The sequence below is a fragment of the Drosophila ananassae genome, chromosome 2R, assembly GCF_017639315.1.
Source record: "Drosophila ananassae strain 14024-0371.13 chromosome 2R, ASM1763931v2, whole genome shotgun sequence".
NCBI classification, from domain to species: Eukaryota; Metazoa; Arthropoda; class Insecta; order Diptera; family Drosophilidae; genus Drosophila; species Drosophila ananassae.
In genome coordinates this window covers 15,906,653-15,923,397 of record NC_057928.1, presented here as the reverse complement: position 1 = coordinate 15,923,397, position 16,745 = coordinate 15,906,653, and the positions used below count along the sequence as shown (strand labels likewise).

The 16,745-nt window shown below is 43.4% G+C and overlaps 4 protein-coding genes across 7 annotated transcripts; 2 read left to right on the top strand and 2 right to left on the bottom strand.

Moving 5' to 3' along the window:
* Window positions 1-66: 66 nt before the first annotated feature.
* On the bottom strand, window positions 67-3,546 carry LOC6506745 (homeobox protein SIX6). The gene is made up of 4 exons (XM_001957281.4): window positions 2,973-3,546; window positions 1,727-2,121; window positions 1,110-1,627; window positions 67-365 (listed from the first exon to the last, which is right to left on the bottom strand). Exons 1-4 carry the CDS (start codon window positions 3,130-3,132, stop codon window positions 260-262), a joined length of 1,179 nt encoding a protein of 392 aa, XP_001957317.1. The 5' UTR covers window positions 3,133-3,546; the 3' UTR covers window positions 67-259.
* Window positions 3,547-7,464: 3,918 nt separating this feature from the next.
* Window positions 7,465-8,710, bottom strand: LOC6506744. Its single transcript, XM_001957282.4, has one exon. It carries the CDS (start codon window positions 8,623-8,625, stop codon window positions 7,615-7,617), a length of 1,011 nt encoding a protein of 336 aa, XP_001957318.1. The 5' UTR covers window positions 8,626-8,710; the 3' UTR covers window positions 7,465-7,614.
* Window positions 8,711-8,849: 139 nt separating this feature from the next.
* On the top strand, window positions 8,850-10,292 carry LOC6493231 (hydroxyacylglutathione hydrolase, mitochondrial). Of its 4 annotated transcripts, none has more exons than XM_014908777.3 (3): window positions 8,864-8,954; window positions 9,011-9,196; window positions 9,348-10,292. In XM_014908777.3, the coding sequence occupies exons 2-3, from the start codon at window positions 9,013-9,015 to the stop codon at window positions 10,193-10,195; spliced, it is 1,032 nt and encodes a 343-aa protein (XP_014764263.1). In that variant the 5' UTR covers window positions 8,864-8,954; window positions 9,011-9,012; the 3' UTR covers window positions 10,196-10,292. The 4 variants fall into 4 exon arrangements, with proteins under 4 accessions (XP_014764261.1, XP_014764263.1, XP_044570857.1 ...); XM_044714922.1 differs by having other exon boundaries at window positions 8,866-8,954; window positions 9,011-9,082; XM_014908775.3 differs by lacking the exon at window positions 9,011-9,196 and having other exon boundaries at window positions 8,850-8,954.
* Window positions 10,293-10,465: 173 nt separating this feature from the next.
* On the top strand, window positions 10,466-16,716 carry LOC6493232. The gene is made up of 6 exons (XM_001957284.4): window positions 10,466-10,590; window positions 10,656-10,747; window positions 10,814-11,508; window positions 11,569-15,760; window positions 15,819-16,289; window positions 16,353-16,716. Exons 1-6 carry the CDS (start codon window positions 10,564-10,566, stop codon window positions 16,591-16,593), a joined length of 5,718 nt encoding a protein of 1,905 aa, XP_001957320.1. The 5' UTR covers window positions 10,466-10,563; the 3' UTR covers window positions 16,594-16,716.
* The last annotated feature ends 29 nt before the right edge of the window (window positions 16,717-16,745 follow it).

Below are 16,745 nucleotides of genomic sequence, written 5' to 3'. Positions count from 1 at the left end.
AATTCAGCATTATACCAATCATACTCACTTAAATTGAAAAATAAAAGTTTTAAAAGTAAATATTTGGAATTTATTGAACTATGTCTACTACATTTATTTATTTTATTATTATTATTGTACAATACATAAAGCAAAATTAGTTTATTCTAAAGCTAACGAATATGTGCCATTTGATGACCAATTTTCCATATATTATTCCCCACTTCTAACATAAACACGCCTTATTTACACGAAAACCCAGCATCGCATGGATCGCGGTTTATTGCCCGTTGAAGATCGTTTCGGGATAATAGCTGGGGGCATTGAACATGCGCGGGAAGCCATTGCCGTCCAATTGGCCTACGGGCAGTACTGACATAATGTCACTGGAAAGAAAAGAGGAAAAATAAGTCAATAAAGTAAAATTAAATATTTCAAATTCCTCAACAAAAGTGATGTTTGAATAACACACGAATGTTCTTAGGAATACTCAAACAAAAATCATAAAATCTTGTGCAATAAAAAAACAAAACTCCATTTTCTTATCTTAGTAATTTGTTTTTGAGTTGTACATTTTTTAGCCCTATAGGTTTCAACAAAAACAACACATTTGGTCCACTTGTGTGTGCTGCAATTTGACGCCCCTGGAGGCGGGATGGAGCGGCACATGCTACACGCATGCGCTGCGTTAGGAGCCGGGCACGTCCCGAGTCCCTTTGGCTCTATAAATATGCATAGGAGCGAGAAAGGAGCCGGTCGAAATTGGACATAAAACACGCTCAAGTGGACCGACTGGACGCACAAGTGCTTTACGGTCACTTACAAACGATTTTTAATGCCAATTCCAAAACAATTGATTATATTCGTTCGTGTTTCGTATTCCGAAGTTATGTTCTAGGGCCCAGCACCAGGCTCAAGTGTTGAATGAATTGTTTTACGAGTTATGCGGAAATGGAAATGTGCCTGCCGGGTTTTAGGTTCACTTTTAGGCCAAATGGAGTTTGAAGTCCACTAAGTTCGGGGAACCCACACACATGGACTTTGAATCGAATATTATTGGAGTAATTTCTTTAAGAAATCAGAAGACTATTCTTCTGTTTTTTTTAATTAAAAAATAATCATTAACTTACGGTCTCTGCTGTGGCGTACGATCTCTTTGGCGACGATTCTTGAACCAGTTGGAGACCTGTGTCAACGTAAGACCCGTCTTCTTGGCCAGCGTCTTCTTCTCGTCGGGAGTGGGATATCGGTTGGTGAGGTAGCAGTCCTTGAGGGCATTCCGGGACTTCTCCTTGAAGCAGTAGACCGTCTCCTCCCCATCCCAGATGGTCTTGGGCAGGGGATATTTTTTTCTCAGCCGATACTTGTCCACCGCTCCGAGGGGACGACCGCGCACCTTCTCCGCCTCCTTGTAGTGGGCCTTGAACCAAAGATTCTGCAGATCCACGTGGTATTTGATTGAGAAACAGTGCGTCTCCAGGAGGTTGTACAGCTCGTGGAACTGGCCCAGATTGTAGGCCACCATGGCCCGGGCGCGAAGGACACTCTCGTTGGTCTTGAAGAACTCGCTGGGCGGCAGGCTGCATAGAAAGGTGGTCAGTTTTTCGATGTCACCCTTCTGCTGCAGGGCTTCGCACATGCATTGGATCTGTGGACATTATTTAGATTAAAGTCAGTATTGTAATTCCTTACTAAAGTCTCTCTTATGTAGCTCATAAATAATTCTAATTTCAATTATTTCCCTTACCTGATCCGTGGAGAATTGCAACATTTTCGCATCGATGGGAAAACTGCCTACGGCGGACATATTGTGGGCTGCCGTAAGATTGGATATGAGGTGTCCCCCAGTACTGGATGTCCCGCCCAAACCACTTCCGTTCCTCTGCAAGCCACCGCACATGGAGTCCGTCTTTGTATTCCCATTAAGATCCCCCAGATTTCCGGCGTTGCCATTCTCGAATATTATGCTATTTAGGCTGGGATAATGGGTGGGCGTGGTGGAGGCGGTCGGTGGCGGAGACTTGTCATAGTCGTTGGTGATATCCTGGAACCTTCGCTCCAACAGGTGATCCTTTTCCGCACCTTCGTAGGGAAATTTATCCAATTGTAGCACCGTTTTGCACGACAAGTTGCCCCGATATCCTGAAAGTAAGTTGTTTATTGTTTGAATATTTGTTTTCTTAAACTATATCTATAATTTGTATCTGATACTCGGCATTATTTGAGTTCTTTCTCACGTGCTACTTCGGTGGTCAATGGAAAAGCCCCCAAACTTCCCCCCCAAAGACCCAGACCCGTAGAGCAAAATGTGACTAATCGACCTGCCGAAATGACCGAACCGATCGCCGTCGTCGTCTTTCGACACCTCAGACGGGGGACTGTGTGGATCATATTGAGGCCCGAAAGAGACATCATGCTTTTAAATGCGATATGCTACCATATATGTGTGTACAAATAAATAAATATACATATGATGCAGCCATGGATATGTAAATATTATAAAACACAGTGCATTTGATGTGCATTGCCAGCCATTGCCAAAATAGGCTTCGAATTCTGGGCGCCCTAACTTGGGGAGTATTTGCTTTTGAAAATAGTTTAAAAAATATATATAACTATCTTTTTTGTTGTCAAAATGAGCACTCTTTTATAGGTTTAAGGCTTCAATAATCTGTTACAAATTGAAATGCCTAAAATGCCTGTCTAAAAATCAAATAATTATTTTCCAAAAAATGCATAAAACCCCCGTCATGCACTTTTTATGAACATGCAGTCCTCAAAAATGTGACATTCTCAGCAGAATTTAATAATCCCAGGCTTTAATTGTTTATGCAGCGCCTCGATGACGCCTCTGTCCCGTAACTTGATATAAATATAATGTCTTGTCGCTAGACTCTTTCCCCTATAAGGCTAGACCTAGTTTGAATCTGGACATAGGATATGGATGTGGATATTTCTAAAAAAACTAGAGGTAATGGATGTGGAGAACTAACCAGCATTTGGTAGGAAGAGGGAGCCGTAGGCCATCGGCGAACTGAGATTATCCTGCTGGGCGGCCGAGTGGTCCGAGGAGGTGCCGCCGGAACTCGTCGAGTCCAGATCCCCATTGATCGAGACCGACAGATTGTTGGTGTCCATGTTCTTCTCAAACATTTTCCAGCAGTTTTTCAATTCAATTTATTTTTATTTTTCACTTGAAATGGAGTTCTGATTGCTATCAAATCTGATAGTTATATTTTTGGAACTTAATTTATCATTTTTGAATTGAAAATAGCAATTTAAGCTTAGGTTTATATATTATTTGTTTATTTATTAATTTTGATGTTTAATTTTTCAAAAACTCTTAGAATCACTTTAAAAACTTCCTTGTGGCAAGCTGTTTTGTTTTTTAAACTGGCTTCCTTTTATTTTAACATTTCATATTCACTTTTATTTTGATATTTTAAATAATATTTCAATTAACACCAGCAGACTTAATGTTTTTAAATTAATTGTAGAACGCTTGTCGCCTTGGCGTCTTCACGCGACCGCTCTTCAAACTCAACTGCAAGCGGGAGGTGGCTAAAAATTGAAAATCATCGAACAATGAGCTGCATTCCCAAGGCTGTGCCTGGTTCCATTCCGCTGTTCTGCCCTTCGCCTGCGGAACGCGTGGCACTGCGAAACAGACACCGTTAACTGGTTGCCAGCCATCGGTGCTACTTAGGGGTAGTTCCGTTTCCGTTTCGTCCTCTGTTTGGTGGGCGTGTCCACTTGTCAGCCATTTTGTGTTCATTATCTCTTCGAGATGGGCGAACTTTTCGGTCTTTTATACTTTTTTTGCTCATATTATCAGAGGAGGCAGCGGCAAAGTCTTGGATTTGGAAACATCATGACCTTATTAGCTGCTGGGGGGTATCTAATGAATACTGCCCGTATACTGGCTTCTGGGAATTTACATCAAATTTCTGTGACTTTGTTGGGTTTTTTTTGTTTGCAAGCACTGTTGAAAGTCAACATTTTCTTTTGGCATTTAAAGATTCCTATTACAACAGACACCATTAGACTTATGACTTAAGGGGTTTACACTTCTTATTGGTTTGTTTTCGAATTATTATTATTATGAAATATATTTAGTAGACAATCAAATTATAGTTTAGTTTAGTCTTTAAAAATATACACTTATTAAATAAATAAATGTAAAGATAAAATGCGTAAAATGATTTTCCCGATAAGACCTCATAACACCTGTGACCCAATATTATCCCTCACCCCTCCCACTTACAGCCATATCCAGTGAAAGGATATAAAATTGTTATACTGCTCGGGGTGACGATGATGTCTGTGACAAATCTGGGTTTTTTTGGGACTGGGTAGAGGGGATTTGGCTGTGTGACGAAATCATCAACCCTCCCAATTTGATGCTTAATGAATTCCCTTCAACAACAAACAAAATCCGAGGAGTGCTCCTGTTTCTGTTCTCTGTTCTCTGTTCCTGTTCCTGGGGGCAACGCAATTGTTTGGCCTTTTTGTGGGATTGTCACCTTTGTCATGTCACTTTTATTTCATTTTATTTCATCACACCATTTCGAGTTGAATGCAGTTGCTGAGGAGAGTTTTGTAATTGAAATTTGATCCCATTAGATGAGCAGCAGCAGCAGCAGCAGCATTTCTCAGCCAAAGGAAGAATTTTCCCAAACCCAGCCTCGGTTGAGCATCAAATTGCAGCAAAATCTGACTTTTTATACTCGTTTCGTTTAAGCTGGAAACTGTTTAAGACAGAAGATGTCTCTTTTTCGGTTTATTAATGAGGAGTTTTTAATTATTAATTACTCTGGGACATATTATTTTGAAGAAGAAATATTTAAGGAAATGAATGGCCATTTATTGTACAAGAAAATAAATGATTATAATATTATCATTATTGTAAGAATATATTATTATAAGAAAATAAATGATTAGAATAAATGATACTGAAATAACATCAATCTTACTTTAAAAATACTTCAAACTTAACTATAAATTAATTTTGAAATAAATCTAGAATAATATTAAATAATATATATTATTTATGCATTTTATTAAATGGGGTATATTTAATTTTTATTTTTAAACTAAATTTATGTAAATAATTGTGTATATTGTTGTTTTAATGAGTTAATTATTTATTTAATTTAATTTAAGAAACATCCATTTAATTTCCTCCACCCTCAGTGGTATCCTGGCAACCCCCTTTCGCCGAGGTGTGTCCTGTAATTGACCGCAGGAAAAGGATTGAAATCTCAGCCGGACTAATTCCATTATTAAAATCACGTGTCAGGACTTAGCGAGCTGTCAGCCTGAATCGGGCGAAGCTTTATTTTGATATTTATTTTTTACAGCTCGGTGCAAATGCGTCTTTTGGTTCCCACACTATCGTGTTTAGCCGATCTAAGCAGATTTTTGCCTTCTGGTAGCCGTCTGGTGTCTGTTTCTTGAAAAATGCAGGCGACTGAATGCAATTTTCATTTCCACAAGTAAAGTTTTATTTTTAAAATAAGTTTTTAATAATATATTTTTCCTTTTCTTCCAACTATCCAACTTTTTTTTTAATCCTAATATCCTGTATGGTCTGTAAGTACTTCCTTGCTTATCCTTTTTAAGTAGTTTCTCTCAAATATCCATACATTTTCCAACTTCTTGCATAACTAGCATTATAATTCCATCTAAAATACTGAGAAATTTCAAACACTTTACGGATTATCTCCCAACTATTACTCAATTTTCGATTTGAGACAAAAATAAAACCTGAGACAAGTTCTCAAATTGTCTATTTACTTGTAACTTCTTGCATAATCATTTGTGGCTGACCAGCCCATCGTTTTTCAATAGTTTTTCAATAGTTTTTCAATAGTTTTTCAATAGTTTTCCATTGTATTCCATTGTCCTGGTTGTCAACATTGAACAAATTGCTTAACTTCTCGCAGAACCCAGACAGGACACTCCAGTAAGAGTAGAAACCTGCCAGTTTAATCCCCAAATTCCCGAGTTTCCGGGCACAAAATAGAGCAGCCCAGAAAACAGCTTAACAGCTGTAATCCCGAAATTCCCAACAAAACAACGTTTTGTAAGGTGTCACCTTGTCCTTATTATTCCGTCTGCTCCCATTCATGAGGAGGATTCCCTTATCCTCCTGTCGATCACACAATAATGGGCAAACCCGGGGGATTATGTGTAGGAGGTTTTTGTCTGGCGATGGAAAATGATTTTCGCACCTTTCGTTGAAAAGTAAAGTATTATTTGTTGGTATTACGCTTAGGCGATAAATGTATATTTTTTTAGAATAAAATCCAATTAATAGATCATAGTTTTAATGTCAACTATCCTCCTAATAATTTATCTTAAAAACTGACTAATAATTTCCCCATTTCCCCCGACCTGGCAACGCAAATCAATCAATGCTCTGCATTTTCCGTATTTTCCGTCTTCATTAATTTTAAACATATGTTGAGAATTTCCACGGTTAATTGGGCGGTCTGGGTGTGTCTCTGGGTAGCCCATTCAGAAATCCGAAATCAGAGTTCCTAAAGGGGTGCTCTGTAAGACGATCCTTAGTTGGCAACAACCTCATTATTCTCATTAATGAAAGCTCCGCCGGTGTTTCCTTTCCTTTCCATTCAACCGATAAATAATGCGAATGCAACTTATCTTTCCACTTAATAGATATTCCCCTCAACTATTTGTATATATCTCTCCGTATTCCGTACCTGCAATAGATTAGAATATGATAATTGATTGTTCTGTTTACCTTTTGAATGGATTTCCATCGAAAATGAAAACTTGACCGGAATGGAAAGTAAATCCTCTGATATGTATCATTCTTTTTAGATCAGTTTCCTTGATTTATTTCTAGGAAATTTTTTTATATTGGAGTGGGAGGAAAGGGAAAGGATACTGAAGAGATAAAATCATTCCATTCATAACTGGGATTTGTAGTTTCCTTAGAGGAAACAGAGGTCTTGAAAAAATAATATTAAAATCAAGTTTAAAACGTGTTTGATTTTTTTTGGATAAAAATCAAAATCAAAACTAATTAAGCGCGAAAGTTAAACTCTCGCGGGACACAATTAGTGTGTTTTATACATTTTTTTTTATTTTGGACATATGTTTCCCCCTTTTCGAGTCCTGTAACCGGCCGCAAAATGAGCAAATAAATCATAAATGTTCCATTCAATGTAATTGAGCGCCGCACTCACCCCTAACTCAGTCCCCGGGCTCGAGGGTCCAAGGGCGGAGGAAGGACGAGGTCCTTCCACAGGGGAGGGAGTGTGTCACCATAGCTACAGTTCTGTGAAACGAGAAAAACAATGTAATCCGAGATGGTTTTTTCGGAATGTGCGTAATATTGTCAGAGTGTGGAGTAATGTGAAGTAAGAGGAATGGGATGAAAGGACACTCTTCCGTGAAATAGGGGTTGCAGTAGCTCCGCCCTCCACTGAAACAAGTGGGAAATGAAACACTCTGAAGGGACCTAAAAGGAAAAGGACATTTATTTATGTGGTATGGAGCTGTTAAGGATTTTTAGTCGGAATTAAAACCAATTATTTGATTAAAATTCAACGAAACAAAGAACAAATTTTAATAAAACTAAAAACAAACTAAAAACAGAAAGAAAACTCAAACATCTTTGCCGAGTCGCTGGATTTTGCGATAGTTGACATCGACCAACCGAAAACTACGTCCCACGGTGGCCAGTGGCTGCATAAAGTTGTCCAGTGTCTGGGCCACCGGCTCGAGGATGTCCCTCACCGAGCAAAGGATATTGTACACAAATATCAGCGGCGGCTGCAGGAATCCGTTGAAGATCACGGTGAGGAACGGCTTCACCAAATAATCCGAGGTCATGTGCAGCAGTCCCACGATCAGGGAGTTGACCAGGCAATACAGGACGAAGCGATAGCTTTGCAGGACGAAGGCCACCACAAAGGCCACAGCAATGTGGAGCAGACCGAACAGCTCCGCCCAAAAGTGGGTGGCGTATGTGGTGGCCCGGTCCGCCAGAATAATGGCGTTAATCTTGGGATGTGTGTCCGTGGTGCTCAGGTAGTCGGCACATCCGTGCTCAAAAGGATAAATCCCGATGCAGGTGTGTTTGGTGGCCTCCTTGCGATTCCACTGTGGCTCTGGGAGATCATCAATGATGTTCTTGGTGTTCTGGGGCGAGCACTTGCACATGTTGTCCAGAGATTGCACCAGCCGGGCCATGAAGCCCCCCTGATGCTTCTGCACCTGGGAGGCCTTGTGGGACTTGGAACGATCCTTGGTCTTCACTGGACGCGAGGGCGCTATTAAGTGGGGCCGCTTCTTGGAGTAGCGCTGGAACTCGATGCGATGCGGCTTCATCTGCGACTGGCTGAGGATGCTCTTATCCGGCTCGGCGTGCATTTCGTAGAGGGTACGTGGCGAACTCCCGGCCATAGTGGACTCTGAGGCATCTCCGCGTCGATCGTTCTTGAACATGCTGTACTGGGTTTGCGCGTTTTGATACACATCCGAATCACTGGAGGAGCTCATATGCGGCAGGAGTCTCTTGAGTGGTGATTGCATCTGAGCAGTTACACCCACATGGTGCACCTTGATCAGGTTCGACTTGGAGGTGGAGCAGTGGGGATCCGTAGAGTCGGACATTGAACTAAAATTTATGTGATATATACTTTTCAAATCCCTTTTTACTCTAATTGACAGGGACTTGGCAACTTTTGTTTAGGTAAACTAAAGAAAAGGCCTACTTATATTTATTTATAAATAAATATAATAAACAAAGGTGTGTTTTTAGTTTACTTGGGAAATTTAAAATTGGCGCTTTAAAACTAGTGTTGGATAAGGTAATATTTGTTTATCAAACTTTAGTATTGTACAGCGCGTAAAGCTTTTATGCTCAAGGTAACCCTGGAAATAATATCATTTCGGCACTTTTCCAGAACAACTTTTCCCAAAAAGAAGAGACGATTACAACAGTAAATACGGTTTGGTGGCCATAATTAATTCATCCTCCACACATATTAGATTCTAGCAATGCTGTCGTCCGCGTGGCGTAGCGTGTCCACCTCGGTGGAGACCAATTTGACTGCCGCCTATTTCCGAGGTTCGTCCAGCGCCACTTTGCGGTGCCTCCTGCGGCTCGCGGCGGTTCCATCTGGTGGCGGATCCATGCAGAGACGATTTCTGGCTGTGCCCGTCTGTCCAAGTCTCGTCAAGCGTAATCTATCTATATATATGTGTTTAATCTAATCTCCGCCTCTCTCTTTCCAACTTGTTCTCCCCCATTTGGTCGTTGATTTTTGTTTGCTTGTTTTGCCGCCTAATTTCGCGAATTTTGTATACATATGTTAATTTTCTTCTGGTTGCAGTTCAAAAACTACGAAAAGTAGGATTCAGAGGCATGCACAGCACTTTGGAGCACGTTAAACTGGAGGGCATGGAGATCAAGATCCTGCCGGCCCTGCAGGACAACTACATGTATCTAATTGTGGACAGCAAGACCCGTGAGGCCGCCATTGTGGACCCCGTAGAGCCAGAGTTAGTCATCAAAACCGTCGAGGAGGAGAAGGTGACCTTGAACAAGGTATTGACCACCCATCATCATTGGGATCATGCCGGTGGCAACGAGAAGTTGGTCAAGTTATGGCCCAAGGAGCTGGAGGTTTATGGCGGCGATGACCGAATCGGAGCCTTGAACCACAAAGTGCAGCAGGACGACTCACTGACCATCGGCAACCTGAAAGTGCGCTGCCTCTCCACGCCGTGCCACACCACTGGACACATCTGCTATCATGTCACAGCGGCCGATGGTACTGGCGAGGGAGCCGTCTTCACCGGCGACACCCTCTTCCAGGGAGGCTGCGGCCGTTTCTTCGAGGGCACCCCCGAGGAGATGTATGATGCGTTGTGCACCAAGCTGTCTGCTCTGCCGGACAACACCAAAGTCTTTTGCGGACACGAATATACGCTGCAGAACATGAGTTTTGCTCGGCACGTGGAGCCGGATAATGAGATCATCCAGCAGCGCATCGAGTGGGCCAAGCATCGCCGAGCCTCTCAGGATCCAACGGTTCCATCGACCATTGGCGAGGAAAAGACCTGGAATCCGTTTATGCGCGTCCACGAGGCCACTGTTCAGAAGCATGCCGGTGGTGCTACTGATCCGATCAGTGTCATGGGCTCGCTGCGCAAGGAGAAGGACACCTTCAAAGGTTGAGCATATTATTTCTCTTTTTTTCCCTTTTTATAGTCTTAAAATGTGATTATTGGATTTAAATGGTGAATAAAATTTACTGTATTTATGGCAAGTTAAATATTTTCTTCCTACTTATTTTTCGGTATTTTTATTCTTTACCTAATATTAATATTATTATTATGTCGACAACTATGGTAGTTTTCTGTTAAATCGGGGATAAGGACAACATATAAACATTTTTATATCCAAAAACCAAATTTAAATTATCGTTAGTGTGACCGTAAATTTTCAATTTATAAAGAGTTGGCAGCCCCGTTTTGACATTCACACAAAACTGGCGGCGTCTGTCCAATGAGAGTTCAAACCCAAAACATTTCTTAACAGCAAAAATGATTAAAAATAAACCCAGGAGTTCGGTGGGTTCGATAGTTTAAAATAATACAAGTTTAATTAATAATGCACATTTTATTACAATCAACAGTTGCGCAAGGCGCCGAATGACGACGATGATCATACAACAACAGCGATTCGAATCAAAAAGCGCATCAGTTTCAGTGGAAAGAAGTCAGTGAGGTAAGTACAGATTCCACCAGCGTCTTTTAGGATTGTACGATAATAGTTCTCCCTCCCCCCATACAGAGAGTTCGTGGACACTGAGGAACAAAATAACTGGGACTACTCCTGCGAAGTATCAGATCCCCAAACTGGGGAGGATAACTCATCGGCCCACCAAGCCCCCCACCATAGTGCCCACAAGGAAAATATCCCTATCCAAGTGCCCACTAGCAACACCAGTGTCCACATTGATAGCACACTGAATCTGCAGACCAGCATTGATGTCACCTTGTTGCCCTGCGAACTAACTCACCGGAATCCCCGCAAAGCGTTCACTCCCATCGTCCAGGACTCTCTCCATGCCGACAGCCTGCTCCTTTCCAGCGATGAGCGCAGCAAGATGCACAACCATTTGTACAATAGCCGCTTCATGGACAAAACCATGGACTTGATGTCGGGATCTTTGGTAAGCAGGTCTACCAAACACTTGGCCAACAAAGTATCTGTGCATACGCCCGCACGCAAGAGCATTGGGAACTCCTTCATGGATATCACACCGCTGGGAATGGCTACCACTACAGCTTCTGTTCCTGCGACGCATCAGAGTGTCATGGAATTGGAAAATGACGAGGAAAACCAACACAATATCCAAGAAGACAAGGAGAACCTCATTCCCGCCCAGAAATCCATTTACATGGAGATGGAGGAGGAGGAGAAAGTCACTAAGAGCCATACACAAAACAATGCAGTGGATATATTCTTCGACTGTACTCTAAATGGTTTGTATTTCTCAACATTTTTCCCCATTTTTACTCAAAATTTAAATTAAATCTTTGCAGTTTCCGAGGACAGGGACAAGATGCCGGAGAACAACACATTTTCAAGCAACAACAGCACCTTTGGATGCAAGGATGAATCCGTGCTCATACCACTGGACATGATCGCTGGCAACAACATCAGCAAGAAGATCAACTTCCGCCAACTAAACGAAGAACTGGAAGCTGGAAAAATTCAAATATTTCCCAACGGACCGAAAACCCCAAACACGGACCGGAAAAAACCGCGAGCTTGGAAAGGTTTCGAGCCGTATCAAGTGGAGGAAGCAGGTCCTGTTAGGGATATGCGAAACATTAAGCCGCGAGGAACTTTGAATTTCAGTGAAAATATGATGATGTCGCCGGAAGCAGCCACTCCTGTTCCAAAAGCAAAAGACATGCTGAAGGTTCCGGATGACAAACAGAAGTATCGTTTCTCTCAGGCGGACGAACTTATGCTGGACAACACAAACTTCCTGGCCCACGCAAGACTAGGCGATGAGACGCAGTCCAGAAATACTTCCAAGAATTCAACGCGAAGGGAGGCCACATTCGACAACTCTGTATTGGATTTTCCCAGGCTGGACGAGCCAGAGCAGCCGAAAGCGCATCCCACGAGTCGTCAAACCCTGCTTCTTAACGAGAGCATCGACCAGGAAGCTATGAAAACTCTGCATGTTAGGAAAGAGATTGACGAGGAAGTTGTGGTCCAAAAAGCCACAGTTACGGAGGATCAGTCCCACCACAAGACCACCGTGTGGCAGTGCACCAAAACCCGACGGAGAGAGACTCTATTGATGGACGATTGTATGGAGGTGGACATCGTCAGTCCCCTCAAGGAACTTCAGTTGAAAACCAGCGAACCAAAGACCAGACAAACACTTTCCGTCGCAGAACCCGTCGAGGAAGATGTAAGACAATTAGGAGGACTTCCAGCTCCGCAGAATAAATCTAAGCCAAGACAAACTATTTTGGCAACAGAGCCCATGGAAGAAGATGTGAGCCTCGAAACAAAGAACTCTAAAAACAAAGGAATGTCAAGAGTTTTCGAAGAGCCTCTCGTAGAGGAGGAGAAGTTCTCGTACATGACCCGCTCCAAGTCTCGAAGAACACAAATTATGTCCGACTCCATAGAAGAGGAAAGGGAAGCTGCGAAAGAGGAACCTCGAAAAATGCCGACGTTGCCAGGAGCTAAGAGGAGACACACCTTACTTCAAGATGAGCCCATGGAGGAGGAAGTTATCCCAGAAACGAATGCTCCTATAATTTCCAACTCAAAACAAAGACATACCTTGCTTTTGGCGGAACCCATAGATGAGGAAGTGGGAAAAGATTGCAATAATCTACCAGCTCTTCAAACCAAAACTAAATCAAGGCAGACTCTTCTTTTGAGAGAGCCTATAGAGGTGATAGAAGCTCCTCCTCTTGAGCCTTCGTCCAGGCCTCGACAGACTCTCATCATGTCTGAGGAAATTGAGGAGGAGGACACGCCACCTTCGGATGGATTTGTCTCCAAATCCGTGAACTCGCTTTCAAAAAAATGCAAAAATAGGCAGACCCTTCTCTTGTCGGAACCCGTTGAAGAGGAAATCTTAAGTTATCCCAGTGATCCTCCAGTTTCATATTCAAAAACCAAATCTAGACAAACTCTGCTATTGGCGGAGCCTATGGAAGAGGAGTCGGAGAACCAAAACCATATCATTCCAGAGTCAACTATTCCCACAAAGCAACAAAAAAACAGGCAGACCCTTCTCCTACAAGAACCCATCGAGGAGGAAAAGAACAAGCAACCGAAAAAGGCTCCTCCAGTATCTCATTCCAAGTTGAAACCTAGGCAGACTCTGCTTCTAGAAGAATCCATGGAAGAGGACATGGCTCCTCATCCCCAAAGCCATGAAGAAATAAAGAACCAGCCTGCTACTTCTCACATTTTACAACAAAAGCTAAACAGAAACAGGCAGACCCTTCTCCTGGGGGAGCCCATAAAGGAGGAGGAAACTAATCCAAATAGTTGTCCACCAGTTCCGTCTCATCCGAAAATGAAATCGAGGCAAACTATGCTTCTGCAGGAATCCATGGAAGAAGAGAGGGGTTCTCATCCCCGCTTCGAGGAGTCCATGAAGGATGAAATGAGGGACAAACCAGTTGTCCAAACCCCGAAAACCAGATCACGGCTGACGCTGCAATTGGAAGTATCCATGGAAGAGGAAACTAATGAGATGGCACTTAGAGAAGCAAAGGTCCTTGGGAAAACAGATCCTAAAACTAAAGCAAGGCAGACTCTGCTTCTTGAGGAATCAGTGGAGGAGGATAACCAGAACAATCGCCAAACATCTATGGAGCAGGAAGAAATCCCTAAACAGGATCAACCAATTTCTCAAATCCCAAAAACAAGGTCTAGACAGACTCTATGCTTGGAGGAAGCCATAGAAGAGGAATCTAATAAAACAGTTCGTGGCGAAGAGAAGGTCTTTTCCAAAAAGAAACCAAGACAGACTATGCTCTTAGAAGAGACTATCGACCTGGAATCTGAGGAGCAACGGGCAGAAAAAAAAAAGGATAGTTTCCAAGCCATAGCAGATGATATGCCAAGCAAGGAAGCTGCCCAGCCTCATCAAAAAATCAGACATGCTCTTTTCAAGGCCAAAGAGGAACACAGTCAGCACCAGAAATCCTTTTCCAGAAGTATGGTGCCTCCATCAGATGGTCATCACGTGGATATGGAAATGTCTGGATTGGAGTCCATTAGTTGGGAGCGAAAACAAACAAATTTGAATCCTGCTCCTGCTTATAGATCCTCCAAGCCACGCCAAACTATAGTTGCCCCTCAACCCATAGATCTCGAGGAGTTAGAGAAGCCTTTGGAGAATCCCAAAACGGAGATCAGCAGATCGTCCAAGGCCAGGCACACGCTTCTCATGGCAGAAGCCATAGAAGAGGACGAAGCAGACCAGCCACAGGAGCCACAAACTGCGCAACCCCCTCCTTCGTACAGGACCTCGAAGTCCAGAAAGACTATAATCGCAGAAGAGCCCATCGAAGACGATTTGGAAGATCACAGGCCTTCGGAACCCATCGATGTGGATGCAATTTTGGACCAAGATCAAGAGGAAAGAGGAACCATGGAGCAGAGTGTGGAGTTCCAAAGCCCACAGAGGACCATAAGGGACACAAAGTCGTTCGCCTTCACCCCAAGGCTATCGCTGACCGACTTCGAGCAGGAGGAGCAGAACTGCAAGACACCGAGTCGGCATCGAAAGCATCGTCCCATCGGGGACATGGTTTTGGAGGCAAATGCCTCACGGCTCAGCACGCCACTCTATCAAGGGAATCTGAAGCGGCTGCCCAATCACCTGACGCCCAATCTGCCAGAGTCCAAAAAGCGAAACACTCATCTCTTCTCGGATAGCAACATGGAGTTGGACGACGTAGACGTCCCAGAAGTTGAGGTGGCCGAGCCGAACAAGTCACGCATTCCCATCCGCAGAACTTTCCAGATGGATGAATCCGTGCAACTGGTAAGGGACTATCAGCCTGGAAGGAGCCATCTAAATGTTCCACAAGCATCCGAATCCCCGCCGGAGGAGAAGCCGATAACTGTTTCCGATGTGAGCAAGTACTTCCAGGAGCAGGCGGCTGAGCAGCGGAAGTCCAGTAACCGGGACAGTGGGAGTTCCACCGACCGCACTTTCAAAAGCTACGCGGCCACCAACAACAAGCTGATTCGTCTCTGGGGGGACAACACCATATTCGGGACACCGCAGGCTGTGGAGACCATCGATCTGGATGCGGACGAGCCCGATGACCAGATAGACAACGAAAAGATCAGTTTGGTATCCACTATGGAAGAGGATACGGATACAGCAGAGAAGGAGGAGCCGCCGGAACCAGAAACCTGCGAGGAGCCACAGCTGGCGGCGGTTGTGGCCGGCAGCAGTGGCTCCTGTCGGAGGTGTCGCAACTGTAGGCGGTCCATGAACGAAACCGAGCTGCGCTCCATTTCATTTGCGCTGCCGTATCATGATCCGTGGGACTTCTCCAAAGAATTGCAGACCCTGAAGCGGCTGAGGAGTAAACCCACTCTCGCGGAGGTCCACAAAAACTGGCACCACCGGGAGAAGGAGCGGCAGATGCACGCCCTGGAGGCAAGAGTCAATGAGTCGGTGGAGGAGGCGGAGTCGTGGAATGTGCCAGGTCTCATGGTGAAATTGAAGAGGTAAGAGAGCTCTCTTTAATGAAATTTAATGGAGATACTAATAACATTTTTATTCAAGGACACTGACAACTCCCACGATGATAATTGAAGAGAAGAGTGTTGCCGAGTCCAGGGAAACCTTCTTCCAGCGGTTGAATCGGCTGCTGACCAGCCAGCAGCCCAACTGGATCTTCGACTACCAGCTGAAGTGCTCGCGGCAACTCATTTTCTACCACCGACTGTTGCCCACATTTCGGATTGTGGTGAGCTACGAAGTCCTGGATGTCGAGGAGACTGCGATTCGCGTCTGCTCCGTTTCACTGGACAACGATGTGGCCATTCCGAAGCAGAGGTGGTCGGTGTTCTACCACTACCAGGACTTCCAGCTGAGCCTCAACCTGCCCGTTAACCTGAGCAGTGCCATGGAGGGCAGCAGCGAGGAGGCCTTCCTGAAATTCCTCAAACGCATCGACCAAAGCTGTGAAAAGGTCAAGAGGACTCTGAACAGACTGCTTTCCCTGCTTACAGCGACGGGAGCGAGACTTTTGAGGTAAGAAAGGAATGTTATATATTATAATTATAATTATATTCAATTATATCTTCTATTCTTCAGACACGCGAATCGAAACGTTGTTAGGAAGATCGTGTGGAAGGATGTCGTGGAAGGACAGATAACTCGCTACGAGAAAACCAACTTCCTCATAGAGATATCCAATGTGGACGAGTTATCCTTCAGGGACATCATTGAGCCGTCTTTTTATCAATTTGATGATAAAATCCAACACCTGCCGAAGGGAATTGCGTTTCTGGAGGCATTTCTGCCCAATCCTGACCAATTTATAGTTAGTTCGTAAGTCCTTTACATCTTTTTGATGTCGAGAAACCATTGTACAAAATATTTAACCATTTTACTCAAAAAAAAAATTAAAATACATAAATCTTAAATTTAAAATTAATAAATTTTTATAAAAAGAAAAGTTTTTGAAAATTTAAGGTATTTATTTAT